Source organism: Littorina saxatilis, linkage group LG2 (assembly GCF_037325665.1).
Source record: "Littorina saxatilis isolate snail1 linkage group LG2, US_GU_Lsax_2.0, whole genome shotgun sequence".
Lineage (NCBI taxonomy): Eukaryota > Metazoa > Mollusca > Gastropoda > Littorinimorpha > Littorinidae > Littorina > Littorina saxatilis.
In genome coordinates this window covers 37,819,959-37,835,441 of record NC_090246.1, presented here as the reverse complement: position 1 = coordinate 37,835,441, position 15,483 = coordinate 37,819,959, and the positions used below count along the sequence as shown (strand labels likewise).

The 15,483-nt window shown below is 39.8% G+C and overlaps 1 protein-coding gene across 3 annotated transcripts; it reads left to right on the top strand.

The window, feature by feature from the left end:
* Positions 1–1,049: 1,049 nt before the first annotated feature.
* Positions 1,050–15,275, top strand: LOC138958925 (uncharacterized). 3 transcript variants are annotated; one of them, XM_070330262.1, is made up of 5 exons: positions 1,050–1,176; positions 2,311–2,344; positions 6,306–6,383; positions 7,026–7,258; positions 7,842–15,275. In XM_070330262.1, exons 2-5 carry the CDS (start codon positions 2,314–2,316, stop codon positions 7,911–7,913), a joined length of 414 nt encoding a protein of 137 aa, XP_070186363.1. In that variant the 5' UTR covers positions 1,050–1,176; positions 2,311–2,313; the 3' UTR covers positions 7,914–15,275. The 3 variants fall into 3 exon arrangements, with proteins under 3 accessions (XP_070186363.1, XP_070186364.1, XP_070186362.1); XM_070330263.1 differs by lacking the exon at positions 1,050–1,176 and adding an exon at positions 1,389–1,527; XM_070330261.1 differs by lacking the exon at positions 1,050–1,176 and adding an exon at positions 1,602–1,749.
* Positions 15,276–15,483: the final 208 nt, after the last annotated feature.

The window sequence follows — 15,483 nt, the reverse complement described above, 5'->3', positions numbered from 1 at the left end:
CGTGTTGATATTTCGCTTCTCGGCCGGCCTCGTTGATCTAGTATAAACTATACACCGAACACACAAAAAACCTTCGATAGTACTGATGAGCGACCTTGTGTACCTTACATTCATGGGGCCAAATTTGTCCAACCAATTTCTTTTATTTAACTTAGAAATTTGATTCATCCTAAAATGTTTTCCTTCTTACTCAAGGGACGTAACCACTCAGTACACGTACACGTTTTCGAAGATTTCGATTTTGGCCGGGTGAAATCTACTAAATTTTACCACCAATTTTCTTCACATGCAAAAAACTGACATGCCGCTTTTCGTCCATAAATAATTTCACTTCTTAATTTTACCAGGAAACAACATTTCAGTCTTGAGTATGTCGAGGAGGAAATATGTACACAGGCGAAAGATGAAATCGTGACACCGGTGTGACGTTTTCATCTTTCGTCGTGTTGATATTTCGCTTCTCGGCCTCGTTGATCTAGTATAAACTCTACACTGAACAAAAAACCACCCTTCGATAGTACTGATGAGCGACCTTGTGTACCTTACATTCATGGGGCCAAATTTGTCCAACCAATTTGTTTTATTTAATTTAGAAATTTGATTCATCCTAAAATGTTTTCCTTCTTACTAAAGGGACGTAACCACTCAGTGCACGTTTCCGAAGAATTCGATTTTGGGGGTGAAATCTATTAAAATTTACCACCAATTTTCTTCACATGCAAGAAACTGACATGCTTTTCGTCCATAAATAATTTCACTTCTTAATTTGACCAGGAAACAACATTTCAGTCTTGAGTATATGTCGAGGGGGAAATATGTACACAGGCGAAAGATGAAATCGTGACACCGGCACTAGTCCGGCCGGCAACGACCCGCTGTTTGCCATTCTCCTGAAGACAACACAAGCTCCCTGTATTGCACACACACACAGGAACACACACACACACACACACACTCTCCGGCTCTCTCTCTCTCTCTCTCTCTCTCTCTAGATCAGTGGATATAGTTTGCGGAAATGAAAGTAGGATTTCAGGGGAAGTCACTCCCATCACATAGACAGGGTTGTCACAAGACTACAACTTCCGCATAGATAAGAAAACGTATCGCAGTCATCAAAAACATTTCCTGCTGCGAGAGGCGTCTATTGTTGTGAAATAGTCATTCAAACACAAAACAGTAAGTCTTTGTTCGTTATCACTTTGATGCTTTTGAACGCACCATATTTTAGCTGGTTGGGATCATTGAAAGTCAAGCGTCCTTATCAATAGCTCTTTGAGTTTGACTCGACGTGCTCCACGCATGGAAACGGAAAGAAATGACACTTTCTGCGTGTAGACCAATGGCAATGCACTCAAGACGTCAAATGCCTACATCGCGATTAGGATGTTACTTGTCGTTCAGGTAGCTCGGTCAATTTTCATGTGCCAAGTCATTCTGAGATTGATTCTGTCTGTGTCATGATGGACAAATCAGAAATTTTACATCCGTTTTTACATAAACTTGGAGCTGGGTAGTAACTTAAATAAGGTAGTACGTTTACTGTCAGTTGTTATTATTTTGTGTGTGTGTATATAGTTGTAACAACATCTATAAATGCAGATTCTCTTTCACAACTGACTCGACAAGTGATACATTTTAACATCTGTCTTTTGTTCATGAATGTTAAATCATTTAATGTTTAAACAGTATGTACTACTACTAGTTTCTTCTTCTTCTTCTCTCCGTTGGGACCGGGTTTATTTGATAAACGTAAGTGGTCCCGTGTTGATGTCACTTGTCGATTCCGGATGCGGTGTGTTAAGATTACTTGTAATTAATGTAAAGGAGATCTTGTAAAGTTGTATAGTACTAGTAGTGATAGTTCCAGTAGTGCTTTAGTATTAGTAGTGATTGAGATTATGAATTTATGTCAAACTTTAGCGTTGTAAATTGAGGGACTTAATTAATTTGTCTACGCTGCAATCCGAGCCTCTGAATTTGCATAACTTTCACTGTTAAGCATAACAAGTCATTTGAATCACCATTCGAGTAAGTAGTAGGAACTTTACAGAACAGATGTGTTTCATTTACATGGGCATTAGAAGGAAAACATCAGCATGGCCCTTTTGAGAACAAAAGTGCATGACAAGCAAATGGAGACAAAGCTGGCATTCGAAAAGTATGCTTTTCATCGACCAAAAACACAAATGACCAAATTATGCACATATTGATGTTTTGAAAGATAGATAACTCAATAACTGTTCTGAAGGTAAAGTTACATGTTACAAAATGGCAAGTAAAGGAGTTAATAATGTCTTGTTTGTGTTTCAGAAAATGACATCGTGTGGGAGTACTATTTGCTATGGTAGGTTTTACATTTCTACCTTAATATTTTATTGAGTGAACTTATTACAAAAACATTTGTGTCCTTTGCAATGTGAACAAATATTTTGGATTTAAGTTGCATACATGTGGTATTTGGTAGATGTGTTTGTCATCTGTGACTGTCAGTGTCTTCTTCTTCTTCTTGTCGATCACTCAGATGGAAACGCCGGTTCTCCGCGCAAATGTTGCCGTGCGCTGTAGGTCGTCCAGACTGCCATAGAGCTTCCCTTGCACAGTGGTCGCCTCCGCCCAGATCTGGCTCCTGAGGCCATCGTGTAGTGGGCAAGTCTGCAGCAGGTGTTCCGTTGTCATGCTGCCTGTTTGACAAGGGCACTGGTCTGACTGGCCAGACTGTCAGTGTCATTCTTGATAATAAAAAAAAAAGTTGCGTGAAGCGATATATATACATGTAAAAACATGTAGTCAGTCTGTCGGCATCAAACTAAAAAATCAACACCATAAACCAGTGTTCGCCGAGACTACATTTTGATAGTCTCGACCAACCATACCCAAAGACCGAGACACGGGTCACGCTCGTCTCCGCTAAGCATTTTGTTTGTTTGTTTGCTTAACGCCCAGCCGACCACGAAGGGCCATATCAGGGCGGTGCTGCTTTGACACATGATGTGCGCCACACACAAGACAGAAGTCGCAGCACAGGCTTCGTGTCTCACCCAGTCACATTATTCTGACACCGGACCAACCAGTCCTAGCGCTAACCCCATAATGCCAGACGCCAGGCGGAGCAGCCACTAGATTGCCAATTTTAAAGTCTTAGGTATGACCCGGCCGGGGTTCGAACCCACGACCTCCCGATCACGGGTCCGCTAAGCATGTGAACCATAGAACTTACTTAACCTATTTTTGGCTCACGTAAGTGTAGCCTATGCGATGCTAACTTTTGTCTGTCTGTGCGTATGTATGTATGTGTTAGAAACTCTAACATTTGAAGACGTCACATTACATTGACGTCACATTATGACGTAAGAGGGTTTGACGTCACGCGAAGGAATTACTGAAAGTCTCGGTCATTGTTTTTTTGAGCGGGCCGAGACTAGTTGGCAGTCGTGTCCCTGTAAGTAGGCTACATGCAGACAGACAGATCTAGTGTCTCGCTTTCTTGCACAGTTTCACCTATGCTCTTTCTGTGTGTGTGTGTGTGTTTGTGTTTGTGTGTGTGTGTGTGTGTGTGTGTGTGTGTGTGTGTGTGTGTGTGTGTGTGACGGAGTGATTGAGTTTGTGTTACTGTTTGTCGATTTCTTACGTGAGCCTTGAAGGCTTCGCCTCTTGTCTTTAATTCTGAGCACATTGTTAGAGCAAACATGACAAATCTATATATTTTTGAATTCAAGAGAAGATGAGGAATACAATGTCATCATTTTTGAGTCACTTGAGAAAAAGTGACTCTATGTAATCGGTCAGTGTTAGTCTGTCCGGCCGGCCGTCCGGCCGGCCGTCCGTAGACACCACCTTAACGTTGGACTTTTCTCGGAAACTATCAAAGCGATCGGGCTCATATTTTGTTTAGTCGTGACCTCCAATGACCTCTACACTTTAACGATGGTTTCGTTGACCTTTGACCTTTTTCAAGGTCACAGGTCAGCGTCAAAGGAAAAATTAGACATTTTATATCTTTGACAAAGTTCATCGGATGTAATTGAAACTTTGTAGGATTATTCTTTACATCAAAGTATTTACATCTGTAGCCTTTTACGAACGTTATCAGAAAAACAAGGGAGATAACTAGCCTTTTCTGTTCGGCAACACACAACTTAACGTTGGGCTTTTCTCGGAAACTATAAAAGTGACCGGGCTCAAATTTTATGTGAACGTGACTCATTGTGTTGTGAATAGCAATTTCTTCCTGTCCATCTGATGCCTCATATAATATTCAGAACTGCGAAAGTGACTCGATCGAGCGTTTGCTCTTCTTGTTAAATCTGTTGGTGAAAATTCGATTTTAATGACAACTTTACTTAGCAAACTAATTAACTAATTTCAAGGCTTCCGAGCTGAAATCCAGTCCCATAGTCCGGACTTTGTCAAAGATTGCTTGACCAAAATTTCAATCTATTTGCTTGAAAAATGAAGGCGTGATAGTGCCGCCTCAACTTTCACAAATAGCCGGATGTGACGTCATCAAAGACATTTATCCAAAAAAAATGAAAAACACTTCTGGGGCTATTATACTCAGGAACTCTCATCTAAAGTTTCATGAAGATCAGTCCTGTTGTTTTCTCTGAACCTCTCTCCACAATATCACACACACAGACATGTATACATACACCACCACCCTCGTCCTGATTCCTCGTCTATGTTAAAACATTTAGTCAAAACTTGACTAAATGTAAAACGGGGGTGGGGGACTTTCAGTTTTAGCCGATTTCTTTCTTGTCACTTGTTACGTTGTAGATTCTCTGCAGGTTCACACAGATAGAAAAATAGACAAGCAGGCACACAAACAGACGAAATACATGTTCACACACACAATCACTTGCACGACACAGAGATAAGACGGACACAGCCTGATCGACACATGCACATGACCATATATATGTACAGGGATCGCGTTTACGCACGATTTTTGCGTATTTGACGCATTATAAAAGTCGCTGACGCGTTTTTTTCGCCGCGCCGCGTAAGCCATACGCAAAAATATTGTAACTTTTTCTTGTCTTCACGCAGCGCTTTTGCTCTGACTTAATAATCACCCGATCCTGAAACTGACTATAGGGCTCGAGAAGTGACGACACACATGAAATCTGCGCGTCAAAACTAAAGTCCGTTTCGTTTTGCATCGAAGTATCGCAAACAAACGTAACGAGGGTATTACCAGATAATGTCTTGTCGGATAATGAAACAGACATTAGCTGCTCTCCCATCTCGCGCTTCCAAAAGGCGGAAAGTGTGTCTAGTCGTATTAGAGCGGGAAACAAACTCGCAAGGCCCGAAGGTTGGAGACAGCAGGGGTGTTATTCGACAGGCGTGCGCGGAGTTCGACAGGAAAACTCGCCGTATTTAGGTAAGGAGTGTCTTTAAGTCTTTCGTGCGTGTTTTGTTTGTGTCTGTACGTGATTTCGTAGTACGCAAAAATATTGGTCCGTGACGCGTTTTTTTCGTTTCGTTGCGTATGACTTACGCGTTTTTTAAAAAGCTAGCGCGATCCCTGTATGTATATATATATGTGACAAGGCGACCAGTCACCAATTATAGAGTAAAGTTTTTGTCATTGTCCAGTCTAATGTTTGTAGTTCATGTTGCTGATCGCTTTATGTTTTGTGTAATGCCATTATCTGTTCCAAGTTAAATTTTGAGATGCACATGTTCAGTCACCGGTAGATCCTAAGCGCGCTTAGCCTTCTGTGTCCATGTTCTGACTAGTCTTTGATCCTTTGAACTCAAGCCACTCTCCCAGGGAGAGATGGTCACTTGCCAGCAGGTGGTCAGTTGCGTAACTTTTATGGCCTAACGGGGAGTAGCTTCCCAGAGGATGCTCTAGCCATGTCTTTTGACGCGCCCCGATCAAAGCCTCATTAAGAGGGTGTGAATTCCTTTGAATTTGATCCGGGTAGATGATAGACGCTGCCAGCTGGGCTCGAATCTTTTAGTCTTTACCCCCATGCCAGTAATCTGCTGTTGTCACAATGTCATATGTTGAGTACGTGAGTGAAAGTCCAGAGAGAGTCCATAACACATCATCAAGAGAAGAAAACATCAGTTTCCCGAACCTCTACATATATACAGTATATATATAACACATGCACACACGTACACATGAGGTTTCCTTCCTGTTTTGATTTACAGAAGTTTTTTAATTTTAGATTGTGTATCCTGCATGGTTAATTTGAATAGAAGCAAGTATTAGAGTGTAGTAAATTTGTAAGTTGTTTTATTGACTTAATTTCATAATAATTGATATCTATACATGCTGTTGATTTCAGATGACAACGCATACTGTTGTGAGGATGATGCTGGTTATGAGACGTGCTGTGTTTCCTACTACTACTACCAGACATGGTGTAAGTAGTTGGAGAGTTCATGGTACTAGTTTTTTTGTTTTGTTTTTCATTCAGCGTCCTTGAGGACTAAAACACTTCAATATTAAATGAGGTGAACTTTCTTTTCTGTTATCTTCTTATTTTTGTTCTTATGTCAGTATACAATTCTGCTACACAAGTGTTTTTTTTAACCATTCAGAGATCCGTTATCAAATGAAATGTGGAGCAAGGACATGAAAAGGGTATGTGTCTCTGTAAGTTCTTTGTTGTATTTGGAGGAGTGCTTTCCCTTCCCTTAAAGCATTGATATAGTACAGTGGAACCCCCCTTTTAAGACCCCTAAATTTGAGACATTCCCCCTTTTAAGACCTTGATGTTTCATATTTTTTGTTCATAACCTCTGTAAATTTACCTCCTAGGTCTCAAAAGGGTGGTTCCACTGTACACTCATCCATTTATGGTACAGCACACCACATGAGAACTGATGGTGATGGCTGTGATTACTGTAATACAAATAAGATACCTTAAGATTTTACATAAAGAAACAGAAGCAGATAAAGAACTGTATCCACACCAGAAAGGCCCAATGTATCCTTACAACAACAGAGCACTTACTGCAGAAGAAAAGAATTTGAAAACTAATGTGGTTCTTGTTTCCTGCAGGGTTCTGGTTCATGTGGGGCATTTTCCTGTTGATCCTGGTTTCCTGTTTCGTTGGCTGTTTCCGCATGTGCCGCAGAAGATCTCAGCCGCGTTACGTCATACTGGGAGGGTCCCAGCAGCCCCCAGTTTACGGCTCAGTGGTTGTGTCATCAAACATGCGCTCTTCTGCAACCATGATGCCGCAGCCAACTGCACCTGTGGCACCACCGGCATATGCTGCATATCCACAGGAGGTAAGTCAGTACTATGTGTTTGGTGAATGACGGTTTGCTTGTTGATTTAATAACTTTATGTGTTTGTGTGTGTGTTTGGCTCTCTCAGTCTCACACTGTGTGTGTGTGTGTGTGTGTGTGTGTGTGTGTGTGTGTGTGTGTGTCTCTCTCTCTCTCTCTCTCTCTCTCTCTCTCTCTCTCTCTCTCTCTCTCTCTCTCTCTCTCATGTGTGTCTGTGTCTTGTTTGTTTTTTGTCAACATTACTTTTAGGCTCTATCAGGTAACAACACAATTATTTGCTCTGTGGTTGTGTGTGTGTCTGTGTATTTACATTTTGATCGCTTTTTCAGTCATGCAAGCAGAACATTGTAATAACTTTGGGTTTAGACGCTGAATGTGATTCACTGCTTGTCTACAGCACATACCACCACGGCTTAGTAATCCTGACGAGCGCAATCTGCCTCGATCATTGGATTTGAGCTAGCCAAGCCTTACTGCATGTAGTCTTCTGACTGGGTTTTAGTGTTGTTTTGGTTTCAGGCCGACAGATTGACTAAATGTTTTGATATCGCTTCACACGACCTGTTTTGTGTTTGTTTTCCAGAAACCTCCTGCCTACGCACCAGCTCCACCCCACGCTCCTGCCCGGCCCCAGGGTGGCGCAAGAAATATGTGAAATGACCGGGACTGGTAATTTCCAGCTTCTTCAGAACTTACAGCTTTTACATTTTTTTTAATTGTTTAATTATTACCCAAAGAAAAAAGACCGTTTGGTTTTAAAATTAAAGACGGATATTGTTCAATGTAGCAAAGTGATAACTACAATGAAAATCATGTTTAACATTCATGATTTTCCTGGCAAATTTTGTTTGGATTGCAGATAGGTGTCTGATTTTAACAAATAAAATTAGTGTTAGGAAGTAGAGCCGCATCACAGTACACATATTCTGATGTTTGAAATGTTGTTTTTATCAGAATTGAAAGGAAGGGCAATACAAGAACATGTACATCCCAAAATCCAGAATATATATTCTAGAACAGCATTTTGGAGGACTGTTCTTTCCGTGGAAGCAAATACATGTACCTGTTATCTTTTAAAATATTGCAAAGAGGATGGCTGTGCTCAGGAATCCGCTGTTGCTTTTTTATTTATCTCGAAACATCAGGATGTAAAGTGTACAAAGAGGACAAATCTAAAACAGGGGTTGACAAACTTGCACAAGGAAGTGTTTTGGGGGTCATCTGGTCAACTGTTAATACTCTGCTGAAGAAAAAAACTCTTGTTTTCTGTGGGAGGCCTTAGGCCAGTGTTTGCCATGGTTAGCTGTTGCATTGTGGCCGAATATGTTCATATCTCTGTAGAGAGGTAGAACTGTGATGACATTAACTAAGTATCATATAACTGAGAAGTTTCCATCTTTCCTTGCAGGAATTTTCAAATGAGTAGCCAGGCAGGACAGTTATAGATGCAGTGTAGTTTTGTTTGTATTCTCATGAAGCAAGCTATTGTTCTTATGATGTTAGTTGATTGTCTTGTTATACCTCTTAATCTCTAATACTGTGTTAGGACTTTGATCCCAGTCTGCAAAACTCTTACTCTTGTTCGTTGTGTATTCTGAGCACTTAATTCCCTTTGTTGATCGATTTTAATTTATCATTTCCATGAGTTTGATGTTACATGTAAATTGTTTTGTTTTTTTAAGAATTAAGACAAATTCCTGAAGGTATGCTACAGATTTTTTTAATTTATTAATTTTGCTATGAGGTGAAACACAGTGGGTTTTTGTTTGCCTTTTACCAGATTTTGATGTACAGACTTTTCAGGAACACTGATGTTCACACCATTTTGTGGTCAAATGTATGGTTGGCCAAACTTGCCAAAAAGATAAATGTATTTGTGCATTTATCTGTTTGTATTATTGTGGTACCAAGCGATGTAAATATATTGTAATGTAGAAATATGTGGTGTCAGTTGGATGGACATATCATGATGTGAACGTTTTCTTGTTGACTCACATGCGAAGCAAAAGTGAGTCTATGTACTCACCCGAGTCGTCCGTCCGTCCGGACGTCCGTCCGTCCGTCCGTCCGGAAAACTTTAACGTTGGATATTTCTTGGACACTATTCAGTCTATCAGTACCAAATTTGGCAAGATGGTGTATGATGACAAGGCCCCAAAAAACATGCATAGCATCTTGACCTTGCTTCAAGGTCAAGGTGCCATAAATGCTGTCTAAAAAACAGCTATTTTTCACATTTTTCCCATTTTCTCTGAAGTTTTTGAGATTGAATACCTCACCTATATATGATATATAGGGCAAAGTAAGCCCCATCTTTTGATACCAGTTTGGTTTACCTTGCTTCAAGGTCAAGGTCACAGGAGCTCTTCAAAGTTGGATTGTATACATATTTTGAAGTGACCTTGACCCTGAACTATGGAAGATAACTGTTTCAAACTTAAAAATTATGTGGGGCACATGTTATGCTTTCATCATGAGACACATTTGGTCACATATGATCAAGGTCACTTTGACCCTAATGAAATGTGACCAAAATAAGGTAGTGAACCACTAAAAGTGACCACATCTCATGGTAGAAAGAGCTAATAAGCACCATTGTACTTCCTATGTCTTGAATTAACAGCTTTGTGTTGCATGACCTTGGATGACCTTGACCTTGGGTCAAGGTCACATGTATTTTGGTCGGAAAAATGTATGTGTATGATGTCATTGCAAGGTTTAGTTATTTGACCTTGACCCTGAAGGTCAAGGTCATGTAAAGGTCAAGGTCATGTAAAGGTCAAGGTCAAGCATGTGAGTCGTATGGGCTTTGCCCTTCTTGTTTTTGCCCGTTGTTTTAAGTATACAGTAAATGAAGTTTTAGCACTGTATGGTGTTTGTTCAATTGTTACAGTTTTTGCATGTAGAACCATTTTAATTCTGTCTTGATCTTTACAAGGTATTTTAAAGGAGTAATAAACAGTATTAAAATCTGGACAGGTGGTTTATGCCTTCTAGCGGTTCCTGCCAGTGCCAGTTTTAGAGCTTTTCAAGTTTTACCTTTAATTCGAGTCTTTTAATGAGAATTTCTTCACCCTGGGGAATACAGGTTTGCTCTGGTGAAGGTTTAGTATTGGAGAAGGACTGCTGAAAGTATATCATTTGGCACATTTTGAGTTGAGAATGTACAGGTCTGTAGTAGAATGTGGATGCTGGTTGCAAATAGCTGGCATATTTGCGTCAGCTAAAGTGTTCAGGAATATCTGGTTACACGAAACGCTTTTACATTTTTGTTGTGAGGTAAACATTTACTGATGTTTACAGTACCCCCCGCGGGTTAGGGGGAAGAATTTACCCAATGCTCCCCAGCATGTCGTAAGAGGCGACTAACGGATTCTGTTTCTCCTTTTACCCTTGTTAAGTGTTTCTTGTATAGAATATAGTCAATTTTTGTAAAGATTTTAGTCAAGCAGTATGTAAGAAATGTTAAGTCCTTTGTACTGGAAACGTGCATTCTCCCAGTAAGGTAATACATTGTACTACGTTGCAAGCCCCTGGAGCAAATTTTTGATTAGTGCTTTTGTGAACAAGAAACAATTGACAAGTGGCTCTATCCCATCTCCCCCCTTTTCCCGTCGCGATATAACCTTCGTGGTTGAAAACGACGTTAAACACCAAATAAAGAAAGAAAGATGTTTACAGTTTGAGATTTTTGGACTCTACGAGTCTTCTTTATGTAACTGCATTTTTTTGGAAACTAAGCAGCTCATTATGTTAACAGGCCTGTTTCCCGTAAATAGAGGAAGGTTATTTGTGTTAACTGAACAACAATGAGTGCGGGGTTACCTGCTACAGAGGTACTTTGTGACTGACCTGAGAGTCAACCCCTAAATGGGATCTTTATTTTATTTTAGTAAGCAGCTGATGTTGAGGAAACCTCACGTCCCAGGTACGTGTACTAAGGTAAATGCCGAATACATTAGTTCCATGAATAACATTAGTAGATTTGTTGGGACAGTAGATGATCATTCTGTGATTTTCCCAAAGAAGAAAAGATGTCTTAATGCTTTCTGTTTTAAAGACTGTCATCTATTAGCTCAGTTCCTTCTGGACACTACTGTTAGTTTACCATGGTTTGCCATATGTGAATGAGTCTATGCTGATTATTGGGTATAATGCAGGTATTCCTTTCAGATAGGGATGATTTAATTTGTGTTGTCAACTATCTAATTTTTGGGGGTTATTAACAGCTATTGTGTTTTCAGCGTAGCAATAGGGCCCGATATTTAGACGAGACAAGTATAATGCCGACGAGTCGAAGACGAGTCGCATTATACTTGTTCGAGTCTAAATAGCGGACCCTATTGCTACGATGAAAACACAATAGCGTTTATATAGCTATTCTGACATGACATTCTGTGTTAAAATCATGTTTTTGTCAGCAACAAGTACCAGAATGGTCCATGTCGTTGATTGCAGACGACGGTTCCCTTTCCGCATGAAGCCACGGAAATAACCGAACATTAAAAACCCACGGACATGTATTGCGGAGAAAACTCGAGATAACCGGATGCTTAGCATTACGTCAATATGTTAGGAATCATATGACGTCATGACGTATCATGCTTGCCTACGTAGATTGTATGTTCGAAAGTCTGACTTCTGTTGGGGATTCGCGTGGTGAAGACTGCGGTAAATCTGTAGATGATATTAAGAGAACAAGGATTGTCTCAGAAGAAACGACGAAATGTTTCAGATCGGTAACTTCATTTCAACATTGCACTATATAATGGACGTTCTATGTGACAGGAGAGTTTTGCACATTATTTTTGTGTTAAACATTGGAGAGATCGTCTGCTAGAATAAGAGATAGGTCGCTTCAGATTGCAGCTTCTGGAAATTTGCAAGGTTTGTTGCCTGTTAAAGAACTGGATTTTACACGTAATGTGTGTCATGTACAGTAAGCAACAACAAAAACACACACAAAGCAAATGGCATCGTCTGTCAAATAGCCACAGAAACAAACCTGGAGAGGTATGCGTGTACTTTATACACGTGGAAGAAACCGGAACCATGCGTCTTTGTTATTGCCGATATCGTTTGGATATCGGCAAAAATGGCCGACTTTCGTAGCGTTATGCTTTGATGATCGGAAAAGGGATGTGTGAGACCATCCAATCACAGCCCCCAAATTCCCCCACGTGTCCATCAGAATAGCTATATTATTTAATGTAATCTTTATCTGAGGTTACTGCGATGTCATGACATATATTATATCAAATATTTAATATTAATTTTGTTGCTGTCGTTGTAGACAGAGACCAACGCAAAAGAAGGATTGAGAAAAGGGTTAATTTAATTTGATTCTGACTTATTTGTAATGAATCCATTTCCTTTTTGTGTGTATTTCTTGGCATATCAAAAGACCGGCAACAATTTCATGAGGTCCACAGAAATTTGGACACTTTTCAACTACAGTTCACCTATTACTTTTGTTTACAGCCCGAATTCCTATTTGTTATCAACTCTTTAAACGTAAAGCGCTTACGTGGAATCAAAATGATTTTTGTTGCCCGTTCTTAGAAGCACTTGTGATTTTATTGTCTGCAATACACGAACCTTTTCCTACATCTACTATATAATACTGGTAGGATTTTCGGTGGTTTTTCGATTCCTGTGACCAAACCGCGCGGATTTGTGCCTTCTCCTTCGGTTGCTATGCCAACGTGACCCAGGAAATCGATTCCGCTAGGTCCCGACTTCCAATTTTGTCCACGAACAAAGTTTGAAGAGGTTTGTCTCGCAAATTTGAGCAGACAACAGTGAACTTTGACCTGAACTTTGACATCGCGGCGAAAGAGATCTGTGATTGGTTCTTCTTCAACTTTCGGTTCGACTAAACACGCGACCGCACCTCAGACGAACCTAGCTGTGTGTTTTATTTCTCTACCCCAGACGAACCTAAAATAATAAGAAGATAGATAGATCTGTTTATCTGTTAATGGAACTCCAAAATATTCCATAGATTTGTTTACTAAATAGTTCGAAACATTATCACCTGATAAGTCGCCGTATAACCTTATAGGTTCCAGCGACTAAATATTTTCCCCCGGTGCAACCATAGACATGTACGTCATCATGATCTCCCCTTAATTTGACCGTTATTTTGGCTGTCTTAGTGAAATGGTAAGATATATCTCTATGTTTTTTACATGTAAGTGTTCGGAAAAAATACAGTTATAGCAGTTATGTACAAAAATAAGCAGCATATGCTCTTTTCGCCAAAGTAAAGTCCTTTTTTCTTCTGGTTTCTTATATGTGTCACAGCACACCGCAAGCTTTTAGGCGAATAGCAAGTGAGTGGTATATATATATCATCAATTTTATAGTAGGTAACGGTGTACATTACTTGCCATGTTCATGTCCATTATACGTTTTCCATATGTGTGTTGCTTGATGTTGCTTGATGCCATGTATGTATGTATGTATGTGTGTGTACATGACTTTAAATAAGCATGGATGGATGTGTGCACTTGATTGTGTGTGTGTGAACCATGTATATATTTTCTGTTGTCAATGTTGTCAATTACATATGTTATACTATGCGTTTGAATCATTAAGTATTTTAGACGTCATACTTTTTTTCGTATCTTCACGATGGCTTTTTACCCGTTTAAATTTTAATGCTTCCAACTTTCAAAGCGCTGCACGGCTGGGAAGAGATGCGCACTTTTATCACTGTTGTTCATGTTGACGTAATCATGGATTCATGCAAACGTCATACCTGCTGTATTTTATTTTGTTTGTTTGTATAGTCGCGTGCGGTCGCGCAGTCTTTTTGGTCAGTTCCGATTACCTCCCATTGATGCGAAAACCTATATGACTGTTTTTTGTTATTTTTCTCTCTGTTAATTCACCAGTGGCTATGTAACATGTGTTATACCTTATAGGTTCCAGCGACTAAATATTTTCCCCCGGTGCAACCATAGACATGTACGTCATCATGATCTCCCCTTAATTTGACCGTTATTTTGGCTGTCTTAGTGAAATGGTAAGATATATCTCTATGTTTTTTACATGTAAGTGTTCGGAAAAAATACAGTTATAGCAGTTATGTACAAAAATAAGCAGCATATGCTCTTTTCGCCAAAGTAAAGTCCTTTTTTCTTCTGGTTTCTTATATGTGTCACAGCACACCGCAAGCTTTTAGGCGAATAGCAAGTGAGTGGTATATATATATCATCAATTTTATAGTAGGTAACGGTGTACATTACTTGCCATGTTCATGTCCATTATACGTTTTCCATATTACATATGTGTCATTTAATTGTGTGTTGCTTGATGCCATGTATGTATATGTGTGTGTGTGTACATGACTTTAAATAAGCATGGATGTGTGCACTCGATTGTGTGTGTGAACCATGTATATATTTTCTGTTGTCAATTACATATGTTATACTATGCGTTTGAATCATTAAGTATTTTAGACGTCATACTTTTTTTCGTATCTTCACGATGGCTTTTTACCCGTTTAAATTTTAATGCTTCCAACTTTCAAAGCGCTGCACGGCTGGGAAGAGATGCGCACTTTTATCACTGTTGTTCATGTAGACGTAATCATGGATTCATGCAAACGTCATACCTGCTGTATTTTATTTTGTTTGTTTGTATAGTCGCGTGCGGTCGCGCAGTCTTTTTGGTCAGTTCCGATTACCTCCCATTGATGCGAAAACCTATATGACTGTTTTTTGTTATTTTTCTCTCTGTTAATTCACAAGTGGCTATGTAACATGTGTTACAGAATTGCACCGGTGTAAGGGTTAACATTTTATTTGTCACCAAGAGAATATAATTCATTTATATATGCGGGATAATGTGCGGGGGGGGGGGGGGGGGGGGGGTGCAAACAACATTTTCACAAGCACATAACCAACAAAATGACATCGCATGCGCAGCACACAAAGTGCGTAGCACGGGTACCACTAGTGTATAAATGTAATTGTTACCAAGGGTTGGTTCAATAAATCGCCTAAAAGAGGTTTGTGTCTGTGTTAAATATGAGGAAACATATTGGCACAGAAACTCACAGACATGCAAATAGATTACACGCACATACATATGCGCACATGCATGCATGTGGAACCAGAAACAAATCTGGAGAAGCCGAGGAAGTGTGTTTTACACTTGCAGCTGAAATATTAGCCTACATTACAAACACTACTTTGTCTAAAATATGTAGAATGAAT

Excerpts from the sequence above, each read along its gene's own strand:
- LOC138958925 (XM_070330261.1), top strand. The coding sequence starts at position 1,660 with ATGTTAAATCATTTAATGTTTAAACAGTATGTACTACTACTAGTTTCT. Across the intron at positions 2,345-6,305 it reads TGGGAGTACTATTTGCTATG|ATGACAACGCATACTGTTGT; the intron begins GTAGGTTTTACA and ends TGTTGATTTCAG. Across the intron at positions 7,259-7,841 it reads ATGCTGCATATCCACAGGAG|AAACCTCCTGCCTACGCACC; the intron begins GTAAGTCAGTAC and ends TTTGTTTTCCAG.